This window comes from Eufriesea mexicana, unplaced genomic scaffold (assembly GCF_001483705.2).
Source record: "Eufriesea mexicana isolate 0111107269 unplaced genomic scaffold, ASM148370v2 scaffold9994, whole genome shotgun sequence".
In the NCBI taxonomy this organism is placed as follows: Eukaryota; Metazoa; Arthropoda; class Insecta; order Hymenoptera; family Apidae; genus Eufriesea; species Eufriesea mexicana.
The window spans coordinates 94,373-108,273 of NW_016917670.1; the positions used below are offsets into that span (position 1 = coordinate 94,373).

General features: G+C 34.5%; 1 protein-coding gene across 2 annotated transcripts in view; it reads left to right on the forward strand.

Annotated features, from left to right (window-relative positions):
• The window catches only part of gbb (glass bottom boat), a 55,527-nt gene extending 48,084 nt beyond the window's left edge, over positions 1-7,443 (forward strand). The window contains exons 4-6 of one of the 2 annotated variants that reach the window (XM_017908101.1): positions 4,635-4,823; positions 6,553-6,629; positions 6,742-7,443. In XM_017908101.1, the coding sequence (XP_017763590.1) occupies positions 4,635-4,823; positions 6,553-6,629; positions 6,742-7,002 (527 nt within the window). In that variant the 3' untranslated portion in view covers positions 7,003-7,443. Of the gene's footprint in view, positions 1-4,634; positions 4,837-6,552; positions 6,630-6,741 lie in introns of both variants that reach the window. The other variant, XM_017908102.1, reaches the window with a different exon arrangement.
• Positions 7,444-13,901: the final 6,458 nt, after the last annotated feature.

Consider the following 13,901-nt stretch of genomic DNA (forward strand, 5'->3'; position numbering starts at 1 on the left):
CCCCCTCCTCCCTCTTTGTCCCCCTCTCTCCGCCTTTTTTCACCGTTTTCGCATTTCTGCCTCCTTGTTTTCTCTCGTCATCGTTTCATCGACTCAAATGTACAGAGTCGTCTGCTTTATTGCCACTGCAGCAACCGATTTGTATGGCACGCATGTGCATCGTGGATTGCGCTCGCCAGAGGTGGCGCGCGGGTCGATCAATGGCGTCGTCGAACGTTTCACCTTTTGGCCGATCTAGAGGTGACTTTTCACCCCCTGCGAACGATGCACGTACATGTGTGGCTCATTTTTCGGTCTTTCGTGTCAAATGCCGAGCACATCGCGGTGGAAAATGGTTTAATATTTTTATTGGGTATTATTCTTGATGTTTTTATTTAAGCACCGAGCGATCAGTAGTTCCAGTGTCAAACTTTCGATTGGAAATTCTGTATTCAACGTTATCAGCTTGGTCATTGCTTTATGGTTGTTTCGAACATAGAATTCTTTCTTATATAGTATAAATATTCATTACGTCTTGTACAGAATACAGATGGGCCAAGAATGGACCAACTAGATCAGTTTTGTAATTGATATATCATCGTTCCAGTTGGAAGTTAACGTGGGAGTAATATACGTATAGATATTTAGACTCTACTTAAGCTTGGGATGTGTCCGATTAGAGTAATCCATGTATTATTAGAATATTGAATTTTAGAACAGTTGGTGATTGTGGAATATCTTTGACTGCTCATAATAGTTTACAGAAATCGAACTTACTACTTGTCAATTATCGGCTTTCAGTTATTTATCGATATGGTTAATCCATGGATGATTGGTTAATTAAATTGGCTAATTATTGCATTGATTATACCATTGGTTAGATTTTCAAATTACAGGTCTAAAATGTTTAAATAATTCTGAGATTTTGAGATTTCACGGATTAATCTATGATCTGAGAATTAAAGATCAGTAGTCTGTAATCTGTCAGAGCCTAAAATATCAGTGATCTTTATAACGTAAAAGTAACTTGATTGAAATTTAATTAAAATTGCTATGGACCTGGATCACTTGTTATAAGTTGTATGTAATTCGTGGCTTAACCAAATCGATTAATGGCGGAGCCAGCAAATATATTCAAGTCCTCTCTTCTTGTTTAATACTTACTCTCACGTCTTTGCTTTACTATTTTACTATTAAGACGATACTCACGTGGTGGCTTTTAGTCAAGCGAGGTACTTTTTACGATTCAACTATTTCTATTTAAATGGAAGATAAACAGGCAATTTGTACAAGGCATGTGAACTATGATAATGCGATATCCCGGGCAACCGAGCCAAGTGATACGGAAAGGCCCGTACAAGAATCGCGAATTTCCATTGAATCTAAATTACTGTTAACTCAATTATAATAGAAAAAACTGATTTAATTTTGAAAATTTAGTAAATTTTCTAAATTAGATCTACTACGAATTATCGTTTCCTAATCCAATAAAATAATATCTTTATATTTCCTTATTTATCTTCATTTTATGTGCATCAAACTTTTCTTAAAACGCATAATTTTTAGGATTTTTAGAATTTTTATAGGTAACGAAAATTATCGAGTAGATCATTGAAACAATTATTGATAGATTAATTATCTTTATTCCTCATTATTCTGCGTATCTGTATCTCCTTCTATTTTTATTTCATTTACACCTAGACATTTCCGGAAATGCATGATACCTTTCACTATGTTTCTTTATAGTACAAAAGCTACTAATAAATCATTAAATGTGTCAACTTTTAACTGATCCTTTTAAATACGAATTTAGTAGAAAAAATCGATCCAATAAGAGAAAACGTACAAAATTTTCCAAGAAAAATAATTCCCGATCTCTATGAACACTTCGATCGATCATTAATCTTAATTCCAGGAATACTTCGGCTTCGACTGCGTAACTGCAAACCGTGTTTTCCGTGATTTTTCTTAAGTAACGTCGATTGCAATCTGTCACGCGAACGTCTTAATTTAGAATGTAGTACAGGATGAAAAATACGAGCCACAGGTATCGAGTACGTGTACGTACTATTTATAGGCAACGATCGCAACCGTTCTGTTTCAGGCAATACTTATTAAATAAATCATTGGCCGGAATGACGTCTCGTTTGTAACGCGACTTGTCTAATAAAAGTCTGATGAATTGCTTTGTAAAAACGCATTGATGTTTATCGTCTACGAACCGCTGTCTCGTCAGTTATTAATCATTGTTGTTTGATCGGCGTTCTCATTGTGTGCAATCAACAGATGCTACCTCCTACGTAAACCCTTCAATGAAAACTACTCCGATGTAATTCGATAGTGAAGTGACAATCTTATCTCTGACTTTTGTAACATTAAGTTTTTCGTTCAGTGACTTCTACATTTTTTAAATAAAATTTAAATCATTATTATTTTTTTATCTTATTCATTTAAAATTTTGCATATCTTTCTGAGTTATTAACGAGTATCATCTATGTAGAGATTTTAATAATCTTTTCTTTAAACTTTTACATAGTTGAGTCCTCAATTGAGAAACGGATATTTCGAAGAAAAAAAATTTCTCTAAAGTTATTGGTCCGCGAGATATTGCAAAAAATATATATTTTCGATGCTTAACTTTGGGCGTACTTTCCAATTATTTCTATACGAACGATCGCCAATAAAAAAGATACGTGTCAGATATTTTTTTGACATGTACTCTCATGTAAATTTCATCGAAACTGGAATATCTAGATTGGATATGTTTCCATATAATTTATTATATCTATTATAATTCAATTTATTACAAACTATTAAATTCATAATTAACGACACTTTTGATTTCAATGTTATTTGATTGCTAAAATGTATTTCGGTATTCTAATATCAATTTTAGTATAATTGTAAATTTACAAACTCTTGTAAATAGTCAAGGGTATACTTAATACTTTTTTCTGAATTATCCACAGAGTGTCAAGAATATATATGAATCAGATTTATTCTAAACCGACCAGTCGACATAGTACAAGTCTGCCCGCTACACGTGTCTCTTACATTTCCATTAAAAATCATCTGTTACTTGCGAATAATTATTTAATTATACAACATTAACTAACCATATCTCTCGGAAAGTGCACATTATCGAAACCAGGTTTCCCAAGCGTCCTTTAATACCATCGGGTTTGAGCGATAAGAGAAATTTATATCGCTCCATCTCGGGCCGAAATTAATGCCGTACGCTGTTATTTGCTGTTCAAGGTGCAAATTTCCCGCTGAAAATACGATCCATACTTTCACGACGGTTCCGTTCCAATCTAATGTCACTTACGCGCCATGGAAATAATATTCTTGACATTAATATGGCCAATATGCAGAACCAGCTTGCGACACTTCATGCTAATTCATGTAAAACGGCTCTATTTTTGTCACACTATAAACTGTTTCGCGAAGTATGATTATTACCGCATGAATAATTAAAGCGGCTCCGATAATTATGATAAACAAGTGTCATAACTTCTTCCATGTTCCGATTACATTACGAAAGCATGTCCGTCGATCACGTCCACGGTTTCACGGGTTTCCACCATCGTCGTGCGACGTCTAACCTGAAGTTTGCTGCCCGCAACTTATCCCCACTCCATCCCCACTCCACCCTCGCGCCACCCCCACCCGACCGCCACGAGCGCGCAGCCCCGCGACGATAATTAAGAATAATCGATCGATCGGCATGCCGGCTGACGGAACGATCAATTAATTAAACGCGCAAACGGCGTGGCGGCGACTTAATTGCAGGGCCAACGTGTTGGGAAACCATGAACTGTCGCCTATATCGGCGAAGTGAACGGCTCCCTCGATCGAGAGAGCCAGCTGACACGCCGCCGACTCGAGATTCTTAAATAGTTAATATTCCTGAAGGTTGCCTATTAATAATTCCAGCTGGCAGGCCATTCTAACAAACACGCGCGCGAATCGTAATCGTTGCCGCGTGCGTTCCGCTTATGGAGTCAAACGGCTGAACTGGGCAACGCCGAATCGAAACGCTGCCTGATGTTACCGAATCGGCCGGGTGTTTGGAAATGTTTCAACCGAAGTTTGGATACCAGCTGTGTGTGTGTCTGTGTGTGTGTCAAGGAAATCTTTGCGTTGATGTATCGTGGTCGTTAGCGAATGTTAGAAGCTAATGGATAATTTCGTAGGTAGCAATATGTGATGTGGTCTGGTGTGTAGCAAAATTTTATGGTGGTTTTCAAGAATGTTTTCGTATTATCGGAATGTTTTAATTTTGTATATTTCAGAGAAGTAAAGAATGAGAGATATTCGCCAGGAATATTTTGTTAGTTAGGTCTCTTTAATATACAGAGTGCTACCGAACTAGTAGTGCAAAGCATATTAATTAATAAATAATTTTATTTCATTGTGCTTGTCGAAGAGATCCAACCACGAATCTCTAAATTAATCTGTTGTCATTACGATTGATCAATTTTCGAGATGTAATGTCTCCAGCGATTTTATCATATTCTCTACGGTCTTTAGATATCTTTTAGATTACACGTCTATGATGATAATACTATGATAGGCCATTTAGCAAATTGCACCTATTTCGTCCTACTCGTTCTTGCGTTTAATTGTCAAAACGAATGTTACTCTGCTTTCAGTACACGAAATGAGACCAGAGGACATTGGGATCGTCGGATTCAGAGGCGACCCAGACAAGCAACCCTTCATGGTGGGTTACTTCAAGAGTTCTGGTATCAGAGAGTCGAAAGTTCGGCAGAAACGTGATGCTAGGAGAAAAAAGAAGAGCGAGTCGTCGAGTCTGGATTATCGGAATAATCCGTACACCGGTAAGTCCGGAAGGTAACGTCCGATGAATCAGTAAAATCTATTATTTCTATTTCAACCCTCTGGGTCAACCCCTAAAACTAATTTTCTCAATTTATATCGCAAAAAATGATTAAAATACGATTTCTTTTAACCCTAAGCATGTAAAAATAGGATCTCTTAGAGGTCTTATTGCTAGTACAAATTTTCTCGATGGCTGTTGATAATTGTTAAACATAAAAAACCAAGTAGCACAATATTTATAAAGAAATATGAAAATCTTAAAGAATACTGTAAATAGTTGTTTCTATTAATAATTCAGATTATGAATATCGATGAAATTATGAATGTGTGCAAAAATAAATAAGACACTGTAATTAAGTATATTTTAATTATTCCATGTTCAAATAATTGATCATTTAGTTAGAGCAGAAGATAATAGTAATGGGAATTACGAGTTAAATAAACATTTTCAGTAAATAAAATTCACAGATTCAACGCGAAAATCGTAACAAGGAAAGTACAACGATATAAACTGGTGCAATAATAGAAATATGGAGTTCTTCGGGAACTTCTGTGAGCGAAGAACGTCACTGATCTCAGCTTAGAATGTTAAGGGTTAACTGATAAATTTCGCACAAGAAAATTGCGAGGAATGAAACTGGTTCGATTTGATCCTACCCACAATCGTTAACGAGATATGTTTCGAAGCGAGAGAACGATTAATTCGAATCTCTATTCTATCTGATCTTGATATCGTGTTAAGGTTGTTTTTGTTTCAATAATTCTCGTTCTGAATTGAGCTAGCGTAACTGATTCCTGCTAGACGTTTAACATAAACGTTTAATGTTTTGTACATGTACACGATTTAATAGTCGCGTCGACTGTTGGTGAACAGCTTCATAATTTTCAACACGTTCTCCCACGAAAACAGCGTGCAACAAAAATTTCTAACAAAACTGTGCACAAAAACGAGCGAACAACTAGAGCAACTTGGAAGCAGTTGAAACTAAGAACCAAGTCTACTGAAAAAATACCCATAGCTGTCGATGTTATCTGAAGTTGCAATTATCTGCAGAAATGTTTATAGTAACTGTAAATTTTGTTCAACAGTGAGTGCACAGAGGGTTAAGATCAGAGGATTGTCACAAATTATTTTCTGCTATTTTCCATTAACTTTTTCATAGTGTATTAAAAATAAGAAAATATGGTTCAAAGATAGATATTATTTACGGTCAGAGATAACAATTATTTAAAACAAATATGATATGTTTCATACATGTTATTATTCTTCAGTTAGCAAACAATTATTATCGAGATAGCTGAAAAGTAATATCCCTATTTTTAGTATAAAATGGTTTGAGTCAAAGAATATGGATCCTTCAAAAAAATAAAAAAAGAAAGAAATGACACCATCTACTACAAAAATCTGACACTATTTATTGGTCTAACTAATATATACTTTATACAACGATTAAAATTTTGAAACATCCCTTGTCATCTTATTATTCAATTATTCCCATCATCGAGATTAAAATATGTTACAAGAAAATTATTCATCAAACACGAATAAATAGTACAAAAGATATCATAATCGATCATTATGTGCAATATAATTATGTTATAATTTGCAATATCAATATTTACTAAAATACCTATCCTTCAAAGCGTACTTTGCCATCTCCAATGGCTCAAAGATCCTCAGCCACAAGGTAAACGCAGCAATAAAACGCATCCGTTGTCATTTTCCAGATCCAGTCGTGCAGTACAACTCGAGGACCTGCAAAATCCAAACGTTGTACGTCAGCTTCAGGGACCTGAAATGGCAGGTAAGTTACGCCAGGAGGCGCAATAATAAATGCATTTGATGCAATCGTGTGCGACACGATCGTCAGGATTTCTAGCTAGCCGCGTGCTTACCGATGAATATTTATTTCCCAGGACTGGATCATAGCACCGGACGGGTACGACGCATATTACTGCAGCGGCGAATGCAATTTCCCTTTGAACGCTCATATGAACGCGACCAATCACGCCATCGTCCAAACGCTGGTGCACCTGGTCAGCCCTGGTAAGGTACCAAAGCCGTGCTGCGCGCCCACCAAGCTCTCGCCGATCTCCGTGCTGTATTTCCTCGACGAAAGCAACGTTATACTGAAGAAGTACAAAAACATGGTCGTTAAGAGCTGCGGTTGCCATTGATCGTCCGGGATTAGCAACATGTATACGTGTGCGGACAGCGCACTCGAACCGAGTCGAACGCAAACGACACAGTGACGCTGGATCTTGGGTCTAGGACCGACTCGGTTCGATCCATGGAGAGATCGAGTCGATTATCGAGTGGTCGAATGACAAAATTAAGTCATGGTGTGTCTTCGAGCAACCTTCGATTTATTGAAACGTGTTTCAAGTGATTCAGATTCTTATTTTGAAGATTCCGATGTTTAGTTATCGAGATGATCGGTAGAGGGTGTTTTAGAGTTACGGGTGAGTAGAAAAGGAGTACGATGGAGGAATATCTTTTCTTGGGATTCGTTTGTCTGCTTTTAAGGTGTGGATTGGGTTGCGAATATTGCCTTTATTAGGTAGGTGTCTGTGCATGTCCATGGACAGACTGGAGTTCTGCGGACGTTGATGTAACGTATGACACAGGATATGATAGCCTGTATACAATATCTGTGTGGATAATGTATGCAGACTGTCTGCAGACAATGTCTGTTAGTCTGTACACGTTTTTGTTTGTTTTCTTTACTTTTTTATTTTAGCAATGAGGGTTTTAAAATACAGGGTCTGAAGACTCCTTGGAGTTTGTGTAGAATTCTGAATGAGAAATTGCATATTGGTATTTTAGTATCGAAAATAAACGAAATGGAGATTGATATTACAAAATAAAGATTCTTAATTGTTTATCTTCTAAATATTACTGTGTAAATTTCTTTTATTTTTGTGAAGATGTTGGAGCTGTTATTACAATTATTCAAATCGAAAGATAAAACGAAGTACCATAGTCTTTATAACAAATATGCAAATTTCTGATTAAAACTTCACAGAAACTCGACAGAAGTGATCCAATTTGATCTGATGATTAAAGGAAAAAGCAGAGAGACGTGATCAGACACACATTTATTAAACAAAGAATATTTTTATTTTTCTTATCTTTGCTTTATCAACCTTCACTTTTGTAGCATTCCATTTAACTCCGCATAACTTTAAAACCTTCTCATTCTTATAGGAAGTTAGAATATTCGATATTTCACAATTTCTTAGGTTCCAATCCCCAATCTCATTAAACCGTCATTAAAGGATTCAACGAAAAATTTGCAAACATCTTTAAAAAAATGTCATTTCCAAGTTCGTAGAATGTTTAATCTTTCGAATCGACGATCGAATGAAACCTCGTCCACTCGAATCGACTCGATACTCGGCACTATCGTGCAAAGCTCCAGTGTCCATCAGTTCGCCTGTGTTCGACGTGAACGACAAAATGCTGATCGATGGCGGATTTCAAGCGTCGCAGAAAATCATCGGTCGTCTGGTGCCAAATTTCGACTAGTAGATAGTGTAATTCTCGAAACAAGTGCTTCCGTACTAACGATCGTTAATAATTTCGTCGCTGGCTGAGGTGGATCATTGGAATGGGAACAATCGATCGACGAATAACGTGCAATCCCGACACGTGATTTTTATCCGGTTTTAGTGGATACATTGTAATATACATACGTAACAGTCGGGGGTCATTTATCGATACTCCGAGTCGTTTCTTTCTATCTCTCTCTTCTTCTCTATTCTTTACTCTTCTTTCTCTCTTCTTCTTTCTCTTTTTTTTTCTTTTTTTTTTTTTTTAATCAACTCAAATATTTCATCTAACGTCCAAACGTTCAGTCGGTTAATATATCGTTTAGTGATATTAATTTAATGACTCGAACTTTCGATATCATAGTCTGAAGGAAAAAAGAAAAAATGGAGAACGTCGTTCTTCGAGGAGTTTTAATTGTTCTGTTCTTAATCAGAAAAACAGTATGGTATATCTGTGTACGTGAGCCTGCACAAAGAGAAAGATGATCATGTTTTTCTTCTTGTAATTAGACTTATTTATGTATGCAAGTAATGCGTCTGATCGAGCGTATAAAAGCACCGTGTGTAATACTCGTAGCAGATTCGTACGTGTACAGGCTGTTTCATAAGATAATGCGAACCCAGCAAGTGAAAGATTGTTGGCGTAAAAGCGGATTGATTCTTGGGATTCATGTTAGGTTCGTTGATTAAGTTGATGGTCGACCAACGACCGCGTTGAAGCATTAAGAATCGACTTAATTTTCATCAGGAAATCTCGCATTTACGAAATATCACTTATCGTGTGAAACATTGTACAGAGTAGTGGGGTAATTGTCACCTAAATATGTTTTTGAAATTACGGAGGGTGGAGAAGAATTTATGTAGCGAACATCGTATGGTACAAATGTACATAATATCGTCATACGATATTATGGTAACTCTTTGGTAACTTTCTAGTACCGAGGATTTACCTTCGTTATTTATTATTTGATTAGTTATTGCGGTTCAGATATTTTCATCGAGCTGAATATCTTTGATTATTCGTGGAATTTGAATGAACATGGATAAAAGGATTTAAAATGACATTTGACTAACGTAATTATAAATAACGTGTTAGTTAAATTAAAACCTCTTTTGTTATATAATTATTGTAAATTAAACTTTCTTCTAGCTTCTTTCTTTGAGGGATGTTAACCCTCTATAACCAAAATGTTTTATGAGTATGATAGAAAAAGATCACTAATAATTACAGTTTATTATGTTAATTTGAAATATTGGAACTAATAATTGTTGTAAACAAATTTAAATTTGGTTCCAGTCTAATAATATGTTAATAAAATACAGTAATCTAGTAATAAGCGAATAAAGTAACAGTTAAAAATACTTAAGTATGTGGATACGTAGCGCTCAGGTCATGTGACGTTATAGAGGGTTAAGATGGCGACAGTTACCGAACCACCCTGTACATACACGCTCGTGTAACTTTCTATGTACACGTATATGAAGTGTAAATTTATTTATGTACGTGTACACAGAAAGTGGAAAGTTCTACAGTAGGTTTTCGTAGTGTCGTGATTACCATGCGAAAAAAGGAATCAGTTTGTCGAAATATCATGAGCGCATATCTTTTTCTCAATCGGAGCAATAGGACGAGAACACGCCAACTAATTAATTAATCGAACGATAGTCATACAGTGTTTTCTTTTCCTTCTATTTTCCTCACACCCTTATTTTTTGTATAGATTTCTATTTTTTACAAGCTCGTAAGGAATGTACGAGAGTTCGTATAGTCATACTTAATTGACGCGTGAGATTAAAAGTTTAAATTATTCCGACGCGAAACTCGAATGTGCTGCTGCTGCTGCTCGAGATATGTGTCAGTGTTGTTTAAAGGCGTTTAACGAGCGTTTAACCGTGTGAATGAGAATGAAGTATAGTCTATTTTAGCTTATGGGTGAGTGAATGAAGCGTTTGAATGGGATCAAATCAATCGATGAATATATAGTCTGTGGTATCATTAACACAACTTTTGTAATGACAATGTAAATATATCGTTGTAAATACGTTCTACAATACATACTATATAATGTGTATAATGTAAATGCGTAAGTTCCTTTATTATCATGTATCAACTGTGTAGATCGTTTTAAACATTTCCTATTGGTAACAATACTGTATTATAGACGAGGTATAAGAAAATCTTGTCACTCTTTCTTGTTCCACGCGTAGAGACATATTACCTTTCTAGTGTCATTTCCATCGTTACCGACGCAGTCTAGAATAAGATCATGACATTAACAGTAGTGGTAATTGGAATTAAAGTATGAAATTATAAATGTTTTATTACATATGAATTCATTGTTGTAAGTTATTTAGAGTATGTATGTAATATACTCATTACGAAATGCTAATGTCGAAAATGAAAATTTGTTCTACAACATAGAAAATCGGTGTAATTATAAAGCATATGACTCATTGTTCGTAGATCGTTTCGTCATAATCGTGCAAGTTAGAATTGAAAACACATTGGACATTCACTTTATTCTAATATTGAAGTAATGTTTTTCGTTCATATTGATTAAGATTTTGCTTCTTTTCTTGAAATTTCTACAGGACTCACTCGCGAAAACGCGCTGCAATTCGAACGTAATTACATACTTATGTGCTTGAATACTTACATAAAAATTTACGCACGTGCAGTCGGTAATATATTTTCAATATCAAATAAAAAAATGCGCGCGAAATCATGCTACATTACGCACAACTACAAAAGATACAGAGGTAAATGAAATACAAATTGCACTGTCTAACAAATTTTTACTTTTTCTCAAATCTATAATATCCAATGGGTAACTCTCGTAGAGCTTACCTTCCTGAATACAAAATCGGAATGTTAAATAATATTAAATAAATGACAAACTAATAGTAAAATTCCTTTACAATTACTTTTTAAAGTATAAATAATTTTTATTGTAATTCATCAAATAAAAATTAATTTTCGATACATGTTGTTCATGTTTCGATGCTTGTGAAAAGAATTTTTAAGAATTTTATTTTTATATATTGTACGCTGGTGAAATGCACTCATAGTTGAGCAATTCGTAGCGAGATGGCACCACACGTGCGTACAGACATTAGCTAAAAATTTGAGTCCAAGTATTACGTTGCCTATAATAAAATGAATAAAAATTTACTGACTGCAGACAATGCCATCCATGATTTTGAACTCAAAGTTCAGGAATGTAATAGGAATACAGAATAAGCAAGGAGATCGTCAAAGAGCTGATCACGTGATAGACAAGGACAGAAAGCGGTTAAAAATGGAGTAGATTCCGGCACTGAAAAAACACAAATTACCAAGATTCTGTAATTAATTCATGAACTTTTATAGTTGCATCGGAAAGCTAAAACTCTAAGCAACATTCATATGCTACTTTCGTGCATAATTTCATACCAATTAATTTCCGATTAATAATTATTTGATGGCGTATGTGATTTCGTAAGAACGACCGGCATGATGGCTCATTGAAATATTTAATTCTGAACTAAACGTGAAGTAAAATGTGATCAAAAGTGATATGAGAAAATGCGCAAGAATATTGTCTTTCTAATGAGTGCATAAAGTTTCATAAATTAATTGCGTAGAGGATAGTAATTATTGAAAAACCAATGGCGTCGTCGACAATTTTTGACAATAATTGAAACATTGCGTAGAATAATTATTAATAATTAATTAATTAGGGATAAATTTCTATCGAAAAATATATTGGAAAGTTCCTGAAGGATCTGCCTATACGATGCAATTATAAAAGTTCATAAATTAATCACAAATATTGAGTAATTAGTGAATTTCCCATTGCCGATTTGATTTATTAAAATATATACAGAGCACATAACCAGAGTTAGTAAACTGACATCGGAGCCATCTATGATTTCAGACTCGAAGCTCGAGTTCCGCAACGAGAACATAAATGTCTCTGATGTTAGTTTACTAACTCTGGTTATTTACTCCTAATATATTTTAATATATTTTAATAAATCAAATCATATAGTTTTCTATATTCTTTAATAAATTCAGCCGAAACAGCGGTTTTAATTAGAAAATCAGCATTCATTTCTTTACCTGGCAGACGACAAATAAACAAAGGTACGCCTTTACAACGCAATAATAAAGTTTAATAAATTAATCACAGAAATTGAGCGATTTATTAATTTTTCTCCAAATGAACAGGAGAGTGCATGGAAAATGAGAAAATATTGCAAACAAACGTCGGAAGCATTGTTGTGTCCATGCAGGTGTGCCTGCATCACGAAAAGAATGTAAGTATTTGTTTTAACATAACCTTAACATAACATAACATAACTCAGTTGTAAACACATGGCGTAAGATATAAGGCATTGCTTTTCCATCTTTCATTAGTGATAGCAGAGCCCAGTTGTGAGGAGACAATATTCTGTTGAAGTAAACAAGCACGTGCAACAATAGAAAAATATTGGACTCATGGAATATCATCAGCGTAGATGCCAAGAATTATACATTATAGCAAGAAAAAATTGAAGCAGCAATACAAATATGTAAAGTATATGTCTATTGGATTGTAGATTGATTAACTATATGTCATACAAGATAATAATCTTTGAGGATCAAATAAAGATTCAGAAAATGGAGATGGTTTAGGCAGACAAAAAGGAATACAATTAATTTAGGTGATGGCCTCTTCTAACAACAATATATGGAGAATATACAGTGAGATTGAAAGGTATGTTGTATTCATGATCTAAATGAATCAGAGAATCAAAAATTAATATCAGTGGTCAAAGTTACTAATCATAGTTAACATGTTAAGTTTCAGAATGATGGAGCTAAGGTATATAAAGAAAAGGGAGAAGTTCGAATGAAAGCACTGAGAAGAGGAAACGCATATTATGTGGTATCAAGAAACAGAAAGGAGGCAGCATATGTATCAGCAGAAAAAAATGTGTGGCATCGACATGCAAATTTGAGGATCATTGAAGGGATGGAGAATGAATACTTGGTAAGAGTTAAAAATGTTAAAGATAAATTGAATATAGACTGTAAATGTTACATTAAGGCACAAATGTGTAGAAATATCTATAGGAACATGGAAACTATAAAAGCAGCAAGTATAATGGTGCTGTGGCACATCATGGACTTCATTGGGCCAATAAAGCCAATGTCAAAAGGAGGTAATAGGTATGATTATTCGAGAAAAGAACCATTTGGTTGACTGATGTATAAATAACTAAAGATTTAATATGAAATATTATTGATGAAGGATTTTTTCTATTACAGGAGACTTACAAACGTGAATAATATTTATATGCAAGAGCCAGCTACTAAGGGTAAAGTAATAAGCATCATTTAATAATATTTCAATAGATTGTATATCTGTTTTTAAAAATTTAACAGATATACAATATTTACTTTCTAAATTTCTATATTAATATATTAAATAATTTATAATTTGAATTACAATAATAAATAACAAATTTTAATAAATTTGATTTTAAAAGTATTTTACATT